Below are 19,833 nucleotides of genomic sequence, written 5' to 3'. Positions count from 1 at the left end.
TTAAACGTAATAATAGCTAACATGTTATTTTCCTTCTTACTTAAGTTGGACCTGTCTTCTAACATGTTGCACGACAAGATCCCTCAGAACTTCAATTATTTGCAGTCTCACTCCATTCAAATAATAATCTGAATTATGTTACTGCAAGGATGTTACTTGCAGTTATCTGCCTAAAGGTTAATACAGGAGACAATAGGGCATCGTGATTCCACATCCAGTTAAATTGCAATGTAAAGGGCCTGTCCCACTGTATGAGCTAATTCAAGAGTTCTCCCGAGTTTCCCCTGATTCGAACTCGGAGAATTACAGTAATAATCGTAGGTACTCGGGGCTCTCGTGGACATTTTTCAACATGTTGAAAAATCTTCACGAATCTTCACAAGCTTACCACGTTTCCCAGGTACCTACCATTAGCGTTACGAGCCGCTGAGAGACGTCCCGAGCTCCGACGTAGCCGCTACATACATTCTACGTGCTTACCACGAGTTTGATTTTTTTTAAATCTCGGGTTAGCTCCTGAATTACCTCGTATAGTGGGACAGGCCCTTAACTCTTTTTAACAATTCCATCCCAATTATGCCCCATTCGTGCTCCCTTACGGAATGTCTGGAGTAAATGCCAAATCTATTCAGTTCATTGCGCTGTTCATCTGTGTATGATATAATATCTATGATGCAATGATGATCATCAGTTCTACTCTTTGAAAATGTTTACCATAATTTCTCCACACTGGGTAATGCATTCATATGCCAATGATTGTTCCATTTTATATTTTTGCAATCTGTCTGGGGGATAAAATCTGAAGTTTTTGTCCTAAGCTACTTTTGGGTCTCCTTGATTTTAGAAAATCTTTATCTACCATTAGCAATTGACGTTCTAATTATTAATGATTTCATGGCATTTATATTTAAATGCAATCAGCTTTATATTTGCATTGAAACCTATTTCTTTTTACAGTCCTGTGCTTTCTAGTGCATTAACCTCCGTGATGAAAAATTGGGACCTGCCAGTTTTCACTCTGCCGTTCAATATTGCTGTATGGATGTATTTGGCTGCTACAAGACACAATATTTATCTTCCCCAGAATTTTATTCAACCCATAAATCCATCACCAAACTACACATGGTCAGAGCTCAATGTTCCAATGGTAAGCTAAGTGGTAGTGTGGAATCTTATTATGTAATTGTTGATTCAGTATACAAGGTTGGCGAGTTGCTATCACAATTACCTACATGAAATTGTGATCTTGCAGTAATAGAGCTCTGGCTAAGAAGAAAATAATAAAGTGTTTTAAATATTCCTGAATATAAGTTTTAAAGATACAGTTTTAGTCCTGATTTTGTTTTAGAGATACAGCAGGGAAGCAGGCACCTCAGCCTACTGACTCCGCGCAGACCAATAAATCAATGATTTCATCCTTCAGTCTGAGGAAGGGTCTCGACCCGAAATGTCACCCATTCCTTCTCTCCAGAGATGCCGCTTGTCCCACTGAGTTACTCCGACATTTTGTGTCTATCTTCGGTTTAAACCAGCATCTGCAGTTCCTTCCTACACCTTTGCACTAGTTCTATCCTGCACATTAGGGACAATTTATTGAAGTCAATTTACCTACAAATCTGCACATCTTTGGAATGTGGGAGGAAACCAGAGCACCCGGAGGACACTCTCGCAGGTAGAACGTACAATCTCTGTACAGATAGCACCTGTAGTCAGGATTGAACCCGGTTCTCTGGAGCTGCAAGGCAGCAGGTCTACCGCTGCGTCACTGTGTCACCCCTTTATCTCTTCTACATTGGGCTTCAAGAAGGTGTTCAACAAGGACAAGAATAGGAAGATGGTGTAGATTGGTAGCTTTGATTGATGACATTATTGCCTTGTTGAAGAGAGATGTGGTCGTGTGAGGTGAGAGGCGGCATGTTCAGGGTCGACGTGCCCAGATCATCACGTTGGAGTGGGTCGTTGGAGACCCAGCGGCAGCCTGAAGCTCAATTAGATTGGGCACCATACCAGGTGTTTGAGCACTTGGATTGGACGGTAAATTGAATTGTCAATATGGCCTAGCCTGGCTGACCCTGGACGACCCTGCAACCCCATCCCAGTGCTACCTCCAGGACAAAGGGTATTATGGTCAAGTTAAGATTCGGACATTTCTAAAAACTTTAAACTTGAAAGGTACAAGATGGCACCGAGGTACAACATCTACTGTTCTTACACTCATATAGTTGAGTATGATTATGCCTATTTATAGTAAGGTGTGTTTACTGAATTGGATTCAAAAAAGGAATTACATGTGAAAATGAAGTACCATTGAACCATTTAATATGGTTTATTAAATTGAAACAAATCTTGATCAGGAATTCAAGGATCCAGTTGCAGAGATGAGTGCTAACATGATGTCCATCGAGTTTGGTGATAAGCTTGGATGGTATAATGGCATTAAAGGCAGAGCTGTAGTCTATGAAGAGAGTCTGACATAGGTGTCTCTGTTATCCAGCTGTTCTAGCGATGAATGCAGGACGAGGACAATGGCACCGTTTGTGGACCTGTTGTGGCGGTAGGCAAACTAAAGGCAAACAAGGCCACTGGGTAGACTGGATTTAATGCGTTCCATAACGAGCCTCTCAAAACATTTCATGATGATGGATGTCAAGACCACTGGACGGTAGTCATTTAGGCCTTGCTTTTCTTTTGCACTAGGATGATGGTGGTCTTCTTGAAGCAGGTGGATACCTCTGAATGGAGTAGGGAGAGATTAAAGATGTCCGCGAATACTCACGCAAGCTGGTCCATGCAGCTACTAATGGGCCTGCCCCACAGGCAACTTTTTAGGTGACTGCAGGAGACCATGCAGTTGCCACAAGTTCATGGGTAGTTGCCGAGGAGTCGCCTTCATGGTCGTGAGGAGTTCCCGCATTCTGGCAACTAGTCGCGACCTCATTATGTTTGTCGCAAATTTTTCAACAAGTTGAAAAAATAGCGGTGACTAGAATGAAGCCGCCATGGAGAGTAGCGAGAATTCTCGTGCCAGGAGGTCCTAGTAGGTTGCCAGGAGGTCGAAGGTTCTCATAGGTTCTTGTAGGTTATAGCCGATGCTGACTGGTGAATTCCATTGGCTCATTGGGAAAAAAAAATGGAAGCAGTAGTATTTAGAACCAAGGATAACCGACCGGTAATGTTAATGTCCGCCGAGCTTCACAGCCGTGTATCTCTGGCTGCAAAAGCTTTTATAGATATGTGAAGAGAAAAAGATTAGTTAAAACAAATGTAGGTCCCTTGCAGTCAGAAACGGGTGAATTGATCATGGGGAACAAGGACATGGCAGACCAATTGAATAACTACTTTGGTTCTGTCTTCACTGAGGAAGACATAAATAATCTGCCAGAAATAGCAGGGGACCGGGGGTCAATTGAGATGGAGGAACTGAGTGAAATCCAGGTTAGCCGGGAAGTGGTGTTAGGTAAATTGAATGGATTAAAGGCCGATAAATCCCCAGGGCCAGATAGGCTGCATCCCAGAGTACTTAAGGAAGTAGCCCCAGAAATAGTGGATGCATTAGTGATAATTTTTCAAAACTCTTTAGATTCTGGAGTAGTTCCTGAGGATTGGAGGGTAGCTAATGTAACACCAATTTTTAAAAAGGGAGGGAGAGAGAAAACGGGGAATTACAGACAAGTTAGTCTAACGTCGGTAGTGGGGAAACTGCTAGAATCAGTTATTAAAGATGGGATAGCAGCACATTTGGAAAGTGGTGAAATCATTGGACAAAGTCAGCATGGATTTATGAAGGGTAAATCATGTCTGACGAATCTTATAGAATTTTTCGAGGATGTAACTAGTAGAGTGGATAAGGGAGAACCAGTGGATGTGTTATATCTGGACTTTCAGAAGGCTTTCGACAAGGTCCCACATAAGAGATTAGTATACAAACTTAAAGCACACGGTATTGATGTGGATAGAGAACTGGCTGGCAGACAGGAAGCAAAGAGTAGGAGTAAACGGGTCCTTTTCACAATGGCAGGCAGTGACTAGTGGGGTACCGCAAGGCTCAGTTCTGGGACCCCAGCTATTTACGATATATATTAATGATTTGGACGAGGGAATTGAATGCAACATCTCCAAGTTTGCGGATGACACGAAGCTGGGGGACAGTGTTAGCTGTGAGGAGGATGCTAGGAGGCTGCAAGGTGACTTGGATAGGCTGGGTGAGTGGGCAAATGCATGGCAGATGCAGTATAATGTGGATAAATGTGAGGTTAACCACTTTGGTGGCAAAAACAGGAAAGTAGATTATTATCTGAATGGTGGCCGATTAGGAAAGGGGGAGATGCAACGAGACCTGGGTGTCATGGTACACCAGTCATTAAGAGTAGGCATGCAGGTGCAGCAGGCAGTGAAGAAGGCGAATGGTATGTTAGCATTCATAGCAAAAGGATTTGAGTATAGGAGCAGGGAGGTTCTACTGCAGTTGTACAGGGTCTTGGTGAGACCACACCTGGAGTATTGCATACAGTTTTGGTCTCCTAATCTGAGGAAAGACATTCTTGCCATAGAGGGAGTACAGAGAAGGTTCACCAGACTGATTCCTGGGATGTCAGGAATTTCATATGAAGAAAGACTGGATAGACTCGGTTTGTACTCGCTAGAATTTAGAAGATTGAGGGGGGATCTTATAGAAACGTACAAAATTCTTAAGGGGTTGGACAGGCTAGATGCAGGAAGATTGTTCCCGATGTTGGGGAAGTCTAGAACAAGGGGTCACAGTTTAAGGATAAGGGGGAAATCTTTTAGGACCGAGATGAGGAAAACTTTTTTCACACAGAGAGTGGTGAATCTCTGGAATTCTCTCCCGCAGAAGGTAGTCGAGGCCAGTTCATTGGCTATATTTAAGAGGGAGTTAGATGTGGCCCTTGTGGCTAAAGGGATCAGGGGGTATGGAGAGAAGGCAGGTACAGGGTACTGAGTTGGATGATCAGCCATGATCATATTGAATGGCGGTGCAGGCTCGAAGGGCCGAATGGCCTACTCCTGCATCTATTTTCTATGTTTCTATGTTTCTATGTTTATTAAAAGTTGTCTGGCTTCTTAAAAGTTGTCTCCACTCCTTCTCCCTCCCTCTCCCCCCCCCCCCCTTCTCCTCCCCTCTTTTAAAGGATTTACCATACACTGTGCTTTAGCCGTCTTAATTACACGCCCAACCTTCCTGTTCATCGTGGTGTGTGTCTGTATCACCTTGGCTTTGCACCGTGTGAATTTCACTCAGACAGCGATTTGCCCCGCTTGCCCTGTCCCCCGCCTGCATAACGGGCTGGTAAATGAAGCGGTGTGTGTGTGTGTGTCTGTCTGTCTGTCTGTCTGTCTGTCTGTCTGTCTGTCTGTCTGTCTGTCTGTCTGTCTGTCTTACGGTTGCTGGTTTTTGGCGCTTGTGGGACAGGCCCCTAAGGACACAGCCAGGAACTCTGTCTGGGCCCGTTACGTTTTGTGTCTTTACCCTCAGGAAGGCTGATCTAACCTCTGCTACAGTTACCCTGGGGAGAGGCACACTGGAGTGTGAAGGACCAGGTGTAACCGCCCTGTTGGCCTTCTGCTCGAAGCGAGCATAGAAAGCATTCAATTCATCGGGTATGGTCGCACTATCACCAATGATGTTGCCTGACCTTGTTTTGCAGCCAATTATCTTATTCACACCTTGCCGCATTCTCCCTGTGTCCGAGTGATGATACTGGGACTTATGTTTGCCCTGTCAATGTACCTCTCAGTTTATCCATGGTAGTGAACACTCGGATTGACTTTGTCAGCACACGGTCTTCCACGCACTTGCCGATGAAGTCAGTCACAGCAGTGGTGTACTCATTCAGGTTAGTCGCAGAATCCCTGAATATGGACCAGTCCACTGACTCAAAGTAAGATGTCATCCACATCCGTTGACCAGCATTTCACTACTCTCTGTACTGGATCCTCCTGCTTCAAAGATCATTTCCTGTGGTTAAAGACTCAGCAATTGGAAAGTTTCTTTATTCGCTTTGTCCAGATCCTTGCTGATCATGAATAACTCCAACAAGCATTTCTCATCGATCATTGCACCATGGAAAATAATCCCATTTGTGGGATTCTTCAATCCGTCCAAATAACAGAAGCACTTCTTTGTTACAACCTCCCTAATTAATCTTTACTACACCGTAATGACATCCTTTTAACATTCCTTGAGAGAGGATGTAGAAATGACAGTAAACAACTAAGGAAGGAAAAGAGATGTGCAGCAAAACAAAGTTCTGAGGTAAACATTGTAGTAACACAGTGTCATATGGTAAACAAAACTTTAAAATGTTATATTTCCATGACAGCTTCCATGTCGTTTGCTCTTATAGATTACATTAATTAAAACATGAATTTTAATCAATTTTCTTTTAGCTTCTGAGAGCTATTCCAGTGGGAGTTGGGCAGGTTTACGGCTGCAACAATCCCTGGGCTGGCGCCATTTTCCTTGTTGCATTGGTTATCGCATCTCCTATCATCTGCCTGCATGCTGTAATCGGATCGTCTCTTGGTATATTGGCAGGTAAGATCATAATATTTTACATCTGGAAATACTGGAATCAAAAACATATGAAGAATATTGAGAGCTCTTGGTTTTGATAGTAAAGTGGGAATCATCTTGAGTAATGAAATGCAACTGTCCCTGCCGTGGAAGTATTTGTTACAAAGCAACAGAGGGTGATTTTAACTCCTGTTGCTTGTGATTCAACTAGTTACTTAAGTTTACTCAAATTGTACATAAAGTACATTTGTACATAAAGCATTCAATGGAAAATGTAATGCACTTTATCATGTTACTTTACAGTAGTAATTACGTAACAGAGATACTTATACATAAGCAAAATAAAAAGATACTTCTGATATGGAGCTGAATAGTTACATGTTTTGTTTTGGTATTTAACTTGTCTTTTAGGATTATCCCTGGATTCACCATTTCAGAAAATCTACGATGGATTGTGGAGCTGCAACAGTGTCCTGGGTTGTATTGCAGTGGGTGGAATGTTCTATGCCCTGACATGGCAGACCCATCTTTTGGCAATACTATGCGGTACATATCAATCTATCATGAAAGGTTTTACATAAGATCCATGGTTCCAGTCTATGAATATCAATCACATCCTGTAATTCTATCAGAATTTAGAATAGATAAATGAAAGAATCATATATAAACATGATAATTTAATGTTAATATTTTATTATTGTGATTCTTTTTGATAAAGAAATCATATTCTCACAATACTTTTCACAAAATAGCTTGTTGTCATTCTTTCTCTCTATATTAAAGTTCCATGTCAAAACAAGGTTTCAAACAAAGAAATTGGCTAGATTTTCCAGAGAAATACCAACAGTTTCACACAGATCTATTATTTTCACTAAATGTATTCCAAACTTGCTAACAGTTGTTCAGCAACATTTTCACAACCACATTCCATGCTCGTCCAGCACCAGAGTGCAGAGATTTCGCATCTTCCTGGGCAACTCACTCCAACAACATGTGCCAAGTGAGACGGTGCAAGCTGCTCTCCATTAAGTTCACAAAATGACTGAGAGGAATTAAGGTGTCTATATAATTAGACACATAATCATTTACATACATTTGCAACTTTTTAACTGTTAAATATTTTAATTTTATCATAACATTTAGAAATATTTGTGACATTTTAACAATTTTGACAGTCAAGGAAATTGGACTTGTGGCTTCAATGTTTGTAGATGTTTATTCCACAGTGTTTGTGGGCAGGGCTTGTTCTATTCTTCCACCAACCCCACCATTATGAGATATATGTGCAAAAGATCCTGCAGTTGGCACAGAGCTTGCCGCTGATGTTGGATCTGGTTTTATCCAGCAAATTCTCACAAAAGATTCAAAATAAATTAGTGGGAACTTTGTCTAGAGGGCAAAATCCAGGCCATTGAACTCAAATAATAAGACATATGCAACTTCAATTTTTTTTTAATATTGTGATCTACTTGGTACATTACCATGTTATTCCTTGAATGCACGATGTTCCCAAATGATATATATTCATGATGCCCTAAATGTTATGCATCATGGATATCTCATCTGATGGCATTGTGGTCAATGCAACCAAGTAAACAAACAATGGTGGTGGCCAACATTAATGGTGTAGGGGATACTACACTAAATATTCTACCACAAATCTATTTGGCCACCAGTTTTTGGAGCAGGAAGTATTAGTTTTTGAGCTGGCAAACTTTTCAAGAATAATGGAGAAGAAAGGGGAAATTGTGATTGGCTGGTAGTTTGCAAACACAGTCTTATGAGGAGTGCATGATAACCTGAAATTGATTGACAAGGAAATGAGGAGAGGGAACAACATGATCTCAGTTTGAAAGTCTGCAATTCAACCAAAAAATGAGGAAACATTTACAACTTCAAAAGCAAGATGGCAAAGTTCCATCAGTTAAAAATATTCTAGACTACCATTTAAGAAATATAAACTTTGACTTATTCAGTTACTGGCAAGGGTTGGATTCTTGAGCAGGAATGCGGGTGGTTGGGTTCAATCCTTCAAACTGAGATTGCAGATCCAATCCCTCAAAAAAGGATCCTAATTGTCAAATGGGGGTGATAAGCATTGTTGGATTGTTTTCGCGGATTGCTTTCATGGGAATGTTATAGGATGAGGGGACACCTGATGGAAGTATAAAAATATTATGAAAGGCCTTTTTAACAGGGTGGAAATGTCGATGGCGAGTGGGCATAGCTTTAAGTTAAAATGGGTTTAAAGAAATGCGTGGAGTGCATTTTTTAAATAGAAGCAGAGGCTGCCGAGAATACTTCCCAGGGATGGTGGTGGTGTCAAATACAATAGTAATATTTAAGAGTCTGTTAGATAGACTCATAAAGATTCACGGAGTGGATGAATATGGATCACCTCTGCAGGCAGAGGAGATTGGTTTAACTTGGCATCATGTTCGCCACAGACATTGTGGCTTCAACTTCCAAGATTCCAATTTCTGAAAGTCCTCCATGAAACCTCTCTACATTTCAACCTGACTATTTCTTTATGATGCTTAAAACCAAAATTTTGGTCATCTATCCTATTGGGCCAGAACACGCAGCCACGTCATTGAGAACCAATGGCTGGCAGGGGGTCCGACCTCAATTCAATATGGACTTCCATCACTGAGCACAAGAATGGAATTCTGGAATACACAGGAGCATTGAATTGCTGTCTGCAACCTTGAACACTATATTAAGTCCAGGGTGTTCCATAGATTGCTGAAACTGGGGATTTAATAACGAGGAATTTTTAAAAACATTTTTACATTTTATTCATGTTTGTCCGGCTTTTTCTGAATGTGTCTACTCTAATCAGTAAAAAGAACTTTGGCAGCATGATTCAGCCTATAATGTTTGTTCCTGTTTGGTATCAAATTTTGTTTGGTAATATTCTTAGAAGGCACGTTGTGACATTTTTATTTAGATAGAGGTATTATCAAAGTATTATCGCTATATAATTGGTATAGCTTAAAGAAATTCTCTAATAGAATGCTCTATTATAAAATTAATCATTATCTCATATTTACAAAACAATGTTTTCCTCCATTAGCAATTTTCTGTGCATATTTAGGCGAAGCGCTGATGAATACAATATCTGTGGTAAGTTGTGATCATTAAACATCAAAAACAATATTAAAGTAGTGGTGTTTTACATAAAGTTGATCTAAGCTTGAGCCTGAAATTATCTTCCAATTTTTATTTACAGATCCACTTTTTAAGGCTATTTTGCTCACCAGTAATACTTTCACTTTGAACAAATCCTGAAATCGCTGATGTGTCAGGAAGTTCGCCTCGTTTGTAAAACGGGAAACATTTGGGGTTTCTAATTACACACTTGCAAATTTGGAAACATTTTCTCATTATCAAACAGCCTGCCCATTTTCAAGAACCTATTTTTTATTATTAGCATCCTCCTGACACATCAGAGACCTAGAAACAAGGAACTGCAGATGCTGGAATCTTGTGTACAGCACAAGGCAGCATGGTGGCATAGCAGTAGAGCTGCTGCCTTACAGCCCCAAGAGACCCGTGTTTGAACCTGACTATGGGTGCTTGTCTGTATGGAGTTTTTTATGTTCTCCCCATGACCTGTGTGAGTTTTCCCCCTAATTCTTTGATTTCCTCCCACACTCCAAAGACATGCAGATTTATAAGTTAATTGGCTTGGTATAAAAGATAAAATGTGTAGGATAGTGTTAGTGTGCAGGGATCGCTGGTTGGTGCGGACTCAGTGGGCCTGTTTCTGCGCTGTATCTCTAAACTAAACTAAACTAAACTAAACACAAAGTGCTGGAGTAACTCAGCGAGTCGGGCAACATCTCTAGAGGACATGGATAGGCCTGACCTGCTGAGGTACTCCCGCACTTTGTCATCAAATTCTGCATCAGAAACCTATATTAATGGCTGCTGCAAAATGAAACACTGCCTACAACAGCATTGAAAGTCAATTTTCAGTCCATGGCATGATGTATACATAAGAAAGTATACAACTTGTGACATTAACCAAAACAACCAGTTGGTTTTAAGAAGTAAACATTCATCACTTTCTTTGAGGAAAGAGGATGTAAGACACCAAGCACAGGACATTTTAGAGTTGCAGATCCAAATAGCGCAGAGCATGAAAATGCTGCATATTCATAAATTGTATAATTTGGCTAAATGCTGAACAATGCTCGTTTGAGAACATGTGACATTTTTCACATGGCAGATCGAGGAATCAGCCTCACTGACAGTCAACCTTTAATACGCCCAGTTCTCTGACTATTCTTTCATAAATCAGCCTGTGCACAAAATTGGTTAATGCATTGGAATGCATGGCTTTTTGCTGGAACCTTTTTGAAAGAGCTTTACTTCACCGTTATGGTTTGCTGTTTTGCAGATTGGATTACCTGTATGTACTTGGCCGTTCTGCCTTTCTACAATTATTTTTCTTCTGATGACCAGTAACAACAGAGCAATTTATAAATTGCCACTCATCAAAGTCACCTGCCCTGAGGAGAACAGAAAGTTTTACAAGGATATGCGTAAACATCAACAACCCGAATGAATTGATGCATAATTTAAAAATCTTAATGGATTATCTATGTTTTATACCTGTGCAAACTACATTGTTTACCTCGTTCTTTCATGCTATTTGATATTTTCAATAGTACAAGTTAAAGCTTTATTTAATTTTTGATTATCAAGAAGTCAATGAAGATGCTACCATTTTGGGGTACCTTTTCATGTTAACTGATAACATTATGCCAAAGAGACCAACATATGAAATAGTAAAATAGTCACTTTAGAACAAAAATTCGAAAGCAGTTCATTATACAAAGAATGTTCTACTTGTCTATGTTCTACGTTAAACCTGAAACAGTCATTTCACTATGATCTACCGATCACACAGAAAAACAATACTAAGACCAACCATTTCTAACTTGCTAACATTGCTTGACTCAACCCCCAGTATAGTCATAAAGCTATATAGCAGGGAAACAGGCCTTTTGGCCCAACTCATCCAATTAGTTCCACTTGCCTGCTCCTGGACCATACGCCTCTAAACCTTTCCTATCCATGTACCTGTCTAAGTGTTTTTTAATGTAATTGTACGCACCTCTGCTGGTTCTTCTGGCATCTCGTTCCATGTACAGTATGCACCACCCTTTGTGTGAAAAACTGAAATCAGTTCTTTATACAAAGAATGTTTAACATTCTACTGATATGAATGTCATCTGGATGTGAAAATAGAGCAGTTGGTTTTATTGATTCAAAAGTTACCGAATTGTTTTGATGGGAATGGATGGAAATCATGGATTGATGAGCTACATGGATAATCAGAGCAACAAACAAACTGAAGAAGAACCTCAGCAAGTCCGGCAGCATCCATGAAGAGCAATGGACAGTCGACATCTCAGGTTGAGATCCTTCCTCTGGACTGAAAGAGTGGAGAGGGGATAAACAATATTGAGAGGTGGGGGAAATTTTTGGCATGGTTCATGGTAGTTAAATCGAGATGAGGAGGGATGGATTGGTAAAAGGAGTTACGTGGGGGAAAAAGGAGTGGAGTTAACAACAATCGCTGGGGCATGATTAGTAGAGGTAACAGGGCTCTGCAGATGATGGAAAAGAAGGTGGAGTATGGGAGTAGCTAAGGAATGTTAGTAGCTAAGCTACTAACTCTCTCCTCATTTAACCAACTTCTCTTTCAACTCCTCCAAATTTATACGAATCAAAAGCATAGCCATGGACATGGCCAAGGGCTCCTGCCATTCCCTGCCTCTTCCTTGGCTACATTGAATGTTCCCTGCTCCAAATCCATTCTGGCACCACTCTCCAACTCTTTCTCCACAACTACATTGGTGCTGCCTTCTGCAGCCATGCAGAACTCATCAATGTCATTAACCTTGCCAGTAACTTCCAGCCTGCCCTCAAATGCACTTGGACCATTTCCAGAACCTCCCTCCCCCTTTCTTGATCTCTTTGTCTCCATCAAGGAGACGAAGCATCCACGCAGATTTACTATAAACTCACTGACTCTCACAGCTATCTAGACTACATCCCTTCTTACTAGCTTCTTGTAAGGACACAATCCCTTTCTTAAGCAAAGCAAAAAGTGCTTGAGGAATTCAGTACGTCAGGCAGCTTCTGCGGAGCGAATGAATATCCAATGTTAGAGGTCGGGACCCTTCTCAGGCTGATTCAATTGTATTATAACAATCTGAAGAACAGTGTTGATTTGAAACGTCGTCTACCCATTCACTCCAGAAATGCTTTGGCCTTAAATACAAGAGAAGTGCCGAAAGACTGGAGGGTGGCAAAATGTTGTGCCTCTTTTCATGAAGGGCTGTAGGGAAAATGGCTGTGAGCTTAAGCTGGTGAGCTTAACATCTGTAGTTGGAAAGTTACTAGAGAGTATTCTGAGGGATAGGTTATACAGGCATTTGGCTGGGCAAGGGCTGATTAGGGATGTACGTGGGAGGTCGTGTCTCAGAAATCTGATTGATTTTTTTGAAGACGTGACTAAAAAGGTCAATGAGGGCAGAGCTGTAGATGTTGTGTACATGGTCTTCAGTAAGGTGTTCGACAAGGTTCTGCATGGTTGGCTGCTCTGGAAGGTTAGATGGCATGGGACCCAAGGAGAGATAACTGAATGGATAGCAAATTGGCTCCATGGAAGGAAGCGGAGGGTAATGGTGGAAGGTTGCTTCTCAGACTGGAGGCCTGTGACTAGTGGTGTGCCTCAAGGTTTGGTGCTGAGCCTGTTACTGTTTGTCATCTACATCAATGATTTGGATGAGAACATACAGGGCAAGATTAGCAAGTTTGCTGATAATACAAAAGTTAGTGGCTTTGCAGGCAGTGAAGATGGTTGTGAATGACTGCAGGAGGATCTGGATCGATTGGCCAGGTGGGCGGAGGAATGGTTGATGGAATATAACCGAGAAGTGTGAGGTTGCATTTTGGAACGTCTAACAAGGGAAGGACCTACACAGTAAATGGTAGGCCTTTGGGTGGTGTTGTAGAGCAGAATGATCTTGGAGTACAAATGCATGGTTCCTTGAAGGTCGATTCGATGGTAGATAAGGTGGTCAAAAAGGCTTTTGGCACATTGGCCATCATTAGCCATGATGAGTATGAGGCCATGTTGCAGTTGTGTAGGACATTGACGAGATCGCATTTAGAATATTGTGCTCAGTTCTGGGCACCATGTTATAGGAAAGATATTGTCAAGCTTGAAAGGGTTCAGAAAAGATTTACGAGGATGTTGCCAGGACTAGAGGGTGTGAGCTATAGGGAGAGGTTGAGTAGGCTGGGTCTGTATTCCATGGAATGCAGGAGGATGAGGGGTGATCTTATAGAGGTGTACAAAATCATGAGAGGAATAGATCAGGTAGATGCACAGAGTCTCTTGCCCAGAGGAGGGGAATCGAGGACCAGTGGACATAGGTTCAAGGTGACGGGGAAAAGATTTAATAGGAATCTGAGGGGTAACTTTTTCACACAAAGGGTGGTGGGCGTATGGAACAAGCTGCCAGAGGAGGTAGTTGAGACTGGGACTAACCCATTGTTTAAGAAATAGACATGTACATGGATAGGACAGGTTTGTAGGGATATGGACCAAGCGCCGGCAAGTGGGACTAGTGTAGCTGGGACATTGTTGGCAAGTGTGGGGAAGTTGGGTCGAAGGGCCTGTATCCAGAATGTATCACTCTATGACTCTGCTGCCAGACCCACTGAGTTCTTCAAGCACAGAGCAGTGTTTTGCTCATGATTCCAGTATCTGCAGTTACTTCCTGAGTATCTGCAGTTACTTCACAATTGTTCCTGAGATGAGGCTTTCCATTCCAGAATGTTGGAGATATCCTCTTCCTTTAAGAAATGGGCTTTAACCTCACTGTTATTTATGGTGCTCTCAAGCACATCTCTGCACATCTGCTCTCGCCCTGCCTCCTCTCCTGACTGAATGGGGATCCCATTGTCCTCACCATTCACCTCACCAGCCATTGTACCCAGCACGTCATTCTTCAACATTACGGCAGCTACAACATGATCCCACCAACTGTCACATTTTCACATCCTCACCTCTTTCTGTTTTCCATGGGGACCACTTTCTCCGTGACACTCTGGTTTGCTCATCCCAACCCTCCTCAGGTGTTTTCCCCATGCAAATGTAGGGGATGTGATACCTGTCCCTACTCCTCCACCCTCGCTACAATCCAGGAACCCAAGCACCCCATCCAGATGAGACAGAGATTCACGTGCACCTCCTCTAACCCTGTCTATTGCGCTCTCGATGCAGCCTCCTGTACAGTGTGAAAAAGAAGCACTGGTGAGGTGACCGTTTTGCTGAGCTTCAGTCCATAAAAGCCATCCTGAGCTGTTGTCAGCCAATTCAATTCCCTTCCACATTGACCTGACTGTCCTAGACCTCCCCCACTACCAAGGTGCAAACAAATACAAAGTAGAGGAACAGCACTTCATATTCTGCTTCCTTAATCTACAAAATGATGGCATGAACATCAAACCCTCTAATTTTAGGTAGCCTGCTCCCCTTCCATCCGTTCTTCCATTCATACTCTTCTTTTCCACAAAACCCTGCCCCGTCTCACCAGCTTCTTACCCACCCACCCCATCTGCCCATCACTCCCACACTCCTCCCATTAAGACCCTCCCCCATCTGCCCATCCCTTCTCTCTTATTTGGTTACACACTCCGCCTTCCTTTCCCCTCAGATTCAATCATCTGCAGCCCCTGGTTACTACCATCAATTATGTCTCAGCCTCTGCTGCTCTCTCCACCCCTCTCTCCCCCACCTGACACGGTTCACCAATCCACCCCTCCTCAACTGGATCCACCTATCATGTGCTAGCTCTTGTTCTCTCCCCACGTCTTTATACTGGCCTTCTTCCCTCCACTCTTTCAGTCCAGCAGAAGGATCTCAAACCAAAACATCAACTGTCCATTTCTCTCCACAGATGATCCTTGACCTGGTGAGTTCTTCCAGTAGTTTGTTCTTTGTAGTCGTTTGTAGCTACGTACATAACTAGCCTTCCTCATCTATACTTACAGTAGCTTGAATTTATATTCAACATACTGCACTTAGCATTATACGATCTGTGCTAGTACTGTGGAAGCAGTTAACTAAATTAGCATTGCAATAAACAAATTGATGTCCGTTCAAAGAAACTTAGTCATTTGTGTCTTATACATTGTATTGCTCTGTCATCTATGTGTTAAGCTGTTTTTGTACTAACAAAGGAAGATGGATGTATATTTTGAAAGGAAAGGGAAGCGTAATAGAATGAATGGGATAGCTCTGTCACTAAACCTAATGCCCTTTCATTGTGTGTTAAAATTACCAGTTTTAATCGTCATGGTCAATAGGCCAACCAGCTTGAAACATTAGATGTGATAACTTCCAGTATGAGCTTGAAATAAATGGACATAAATCTGTCTGATTTTGTTTACTTCCATTTAGACCCGTTTAGGAGAATATGCAATTAAAAGGTGGCGTCACATTCACCATTCCCCCCTTCCATATATCCAGGGCTTCAGTGCTGGCGATGATGATTTGGCAAAGACATTGATGCTGGTTTGCTTATCCTGAAGCATATGTGGAATTTTCCCAACCCACTCCCCCGGCCAGACTGAATGACAACAACAGTCGGCAAGTTCCCTTCCAAGTCACGCATCTTACAAAGTTCACTGAATTTAACTCTTTCAATGCCTTGAGCAAAAAAAAACAAAGTGGTGGAGGAATTCAGCAGTTTATGCAGCATCTGTGGAGGGAAATAGACAGACGGTGTTTTGGGTCGGAATTTTTCTTCGGACTGTATCAGGGTCCTGACCCAAAACATCATCCCCTCCACGGATGCTGACTGACCTGCTCATTCCTCCAGCAGTTTGTATTTTGCTCAAGATTCCAGCATCTGCAGTCCCTTGTGCACCCCCCTTTTCTCTTTTAATGCCTTGCCCAATGGCAATGTGGGTGCGGTTTCATCACATGGACAGAGCAGTTCTGGGAAATGGCTCACTATCTTCTCAAGGAAAATTAGAGATCTGCAATAAGTACTAACCTTGCCATTGATGTCCATATCCATATCCTATGAAAGAAAAATAGTCACCCAATAAATAACAGCCCTATTTATGAGCACAAATCCACATTAGATTAGTACAGATTATTTGAGTAAAACAACTGATATTTCTGTCTAATTTTCAGTTTTAGCCTCACAATCTCATGCAGCATAGCCATGATAATATTGTGACCAGGATGCATAGATGTACCAAGATTGATAAACAGAGCAATCACACAGCACAGCTTCCATAAGTAGTTTAGCGCAATCCTCATTATATTCTGAGATGTTGTCTACAAATATATCCGTGCAAACTCAAAGGATATTGCAAATGTCACCCGCACATTAATACTATCCAACACCCACTAGGGACATTTTTTACATTTACCAAGCCAATTAATCTACACACCTGTACGTTTTTGGAGTGTGGGAGGAAACCGAAGATCTTGTAGGCAACCCACGCAGGTCACAGGGAGAACGTACAAACTCCATACCGACAGCACCCATAGGTTTACACGGTTAATTCCCGGGATGGCGGAACTGTCATATGCTGAGAGAATGGAGCGGCTGGGCTTGTACACTCTGGAGTTTAGAAGGATGAGAGGGCATCTTATTGAAACATATAAGATTATTAAGGGTTTGGACATGCTAGAGGCAGGAAACAAGTTCCCGATGTTGGGGGAGTCCAGAACCAGGGGCCACTGTTTAAGAATAAGGGGTAAGCCATTTAGAACAGAGATGAGGAAACACTTTTTCACACAGAGAGTTGTGAGTCTGTGTAATTCTCTGCCTCAGAGGGTGGTGGAGGCAGGTTCACTGGATGCTTTCAAGAGCGAGCTAGATAGGGCTCTTAAAGATAGCGGAGTCAGGGGATATGGGGAGAAGGCAGGAACGGGATACTGATTTGAGATGATCAGCCATGATCAAATTGAATGGCGGTGCTGGCGCGAAGGCCCAAATGGCCTACTGCTGCACCTATTGTCACAATATAATTGAATAAATAACTGTATATTGCCATAAATATTAAATCAAATTCAACAAAGAGCATAATATCTACTACAAGTATTACCCAAATCCCTATTAATATCCCAACAAATACCCCATAAATATCACAGCAGATAACCTAATAAAAATAAAAATGTAACTAAGATTAACTATGCTTCATTAATTACCCTGATATTCCACAGAAAGAATGAGAATGCTACACTGTTAAATGTCACAGCACAGCACACATCATAGTGATCCGGATGGGACTTTATAATCTGCTGGTTTCATGGTCACCCCTAAAAATATCACTAGACTAAGTGTCACATGGGACGCCTGGTCCCCCAACGCAACCCGTTCCCCCAATGCGATATTCCACCACTCACCCATTCCCCCAATGCAACCCATCCCCCCAATGCAATATTGCGCCACTCACGCAAAGCCCCCGACTACGCAGGCAAGGCTCATTTCCCCTCATCCCACAGCACTTCCTCCCCCTCCACCCTCCTTCTTCTTTCCCCTCTCCTCCTCCCCTCCCCCAATCCCCCCTCACCTCTCCCTCCACCTCCTTTCCTCTACCCTCAGTCACTCCCTCCCACCCTCCATAACTCCTCTCCCCCCGACCTCCCTCCTATCACTCTATCGCCCAATCCTCACCTCCCCCCACTATCCTTCCTGACCTCCCCCACTGCCGTCCTCTCCCTCTATTCCCCACTCCCTACCTCCCCTTCTCCCCCCTCCTCTCCCTCTATTCCCCCTCCTCCCCTACTCTCCTCACCTCCCCACGTCCCCCCTCTCCCTCCCAACCCCTGTCTCTCCCTCAATCCCCCCACCCTCCCTCCTCACCTCCCCAGGATCTTTACCCTCTCCCCCTCCCCCAATCACTCCCACAGCACTCCCTACCGTTCCTTTCTCCTACTCTCAGTCAGTCCCTCCCCCCTCCCTCCATCTATTAAAAGCAATATCTGCAGTACCTTCCTGCACAGGTCAATCATCATTCGCTGTGGTTTAGATCCCGTTGCCTTGACAATTGGACCGGTTTGCATCATGTGTGTGTGTGAGATACTGAAACCGTGCAAACTGCTCGGCCACCTTGCAACCCGACTCTCCCTCCCTCCCTCTGCCAACTCCGACACAGCCGCTGCTCAGCCCGTCCCCATCCTGTCCGATCACCCAATGCTGCCACTCGGCTCATCCCCCCCCCCCCGCCCGCCCGCCTCAATAATATACTATAGAATATATAGAACATACTACCAATTGGAACAAAACTTGTTGCACTCGCAGCACAGGAGAACGGTGAGTAACCTGGCGAAAAATCGTAGCGCTAACGTGCACCGTTTTTGCGCAAATAGAAAACCCCGCAAAGCGTAAGAGCACAAGATCAGAGATAGATAGATAGATAGATAGATAGATAGATAGATAGATAGATAGATAGATAGATAGATAGATAGATAGATAGATAGATAGATAGATAGATAGATAGATAGATAGATTATTTCTCAATTTTAATCTTGCAAAATCCTTGGTAAATATGATCCATACATAACGCCATACAATTCTTAGGATATCCAATCATCAAAGAACAAAGAAACAAATATCATAAACATTAGTCAACATAAATTCAACTATGAGCAAAAACACAAAGTGATGGAGTAAGAGGTGATTTTTCCGGTTAGAACCCTTTTTCAAACTAAGAAGTCTGAAGAAATCTGCTAACCCAAAACAATCATCTATTCATTCCCTCCATAGATCTGTTTGACCCACTGAGTTACTCCAGCACTTTATGTTTTATGTGACTCCAAGTTTAAATATATATCATAGTAGAGAATACATAAAAATCACAGCAAAAATTAATCTTGCATCTTGCAAGCACAATCTCGTAAGCATAATCTTATGAATTCAATGCAACGCTCAATCTGTCTGTGATCAATCTGTCTGCCATAAAACTCATTGTGTTTATATTCATTATAGGACAGTTACAATCAGTAAATATCTCAGCAAATACCACGTGCATATCGTAGCTGCCTCATCAAAAATATCAGGGGACTTTCTCTGTAAATTACATTTCGTGGGAGATATAAAACACCTGCAAATCAATATATATTGCTATCCCTGATTTCCTTGGCAATATAGTATTGTAACTAATGAAGTACATACGGGTAAGCATAGTGCACATGCTATACAAATGTTCTAGAACAATCCAGAATAAATACAAAAATCTATCCCATG

The 19,833-nt window shown here is 42.3% G+C and overlaps 1 protein-coding gene across 3 annotated transcripts in view; it reads left to right on the top strand.

Annotated features, from left to right (window-relative positions):
- The window catches only part of LOC116979626 (urea transporter 2-like), a 38,694-nt gene extending 27,337 nt beyond the window's left edge, over positions 1 to 11,357 (top strand). For 2 of the 3 annotated variants that reach the window (XM_033031270.1, XM_033031251.1), the window contains exons 5-9: positions 958 to 1,147; positions 6,409 to 6,556; positions 6,947 to 7,081; positions 9,612 to 9,661; positions 10,941 to 11,357. In XM_033031270.1, the coding sequence (XP_032887161.1) occupies positions 958 to 1,147; positions 6,409 to 6,556; positions 6,947 to 7,081; positions 9,612 to 9,661; positions 10,941 to 11,108 (691 nt within the window). In that variant the 3' untranslated portion in view covers positions 11,109 to 11,357. The remainder of the gene's footprint in view (positions 1 to 957; positions 1,148 to 6,408; positions 6,557 to 6,946; positions 7,082 to 9,611; positions 9,662 to 10,940) is intronic. The other variant, XM_033031261.1, reaches the window with a different exon arrangement.
- Positions 11,358 to 19,833: the final 8,476 nt, after the last annotated feature.

The sequence above is a fragment of the Amblyraja radiata genome, chromosome 1 (genome assembly GCF_010909765.2).
Source record: "Amblyraja radiata isolate CabotCenter1 chromosome 1, sAmbRad1.1.pri, whole genome shotgun sequence".
Classification (NCBI taxonomy): domain Eukaryota; kingdom Metazoa; phylum Chordata; class Chondrichthyes; order Rajiformes; family Rajidae; genus Amblyraja; species Amblyraja radiata.
The sequence above is the reverse complement of the archived record's forward strand: the minus strand, read 5'-3'. Positions and strand labels throughout refer to the sequence as shown.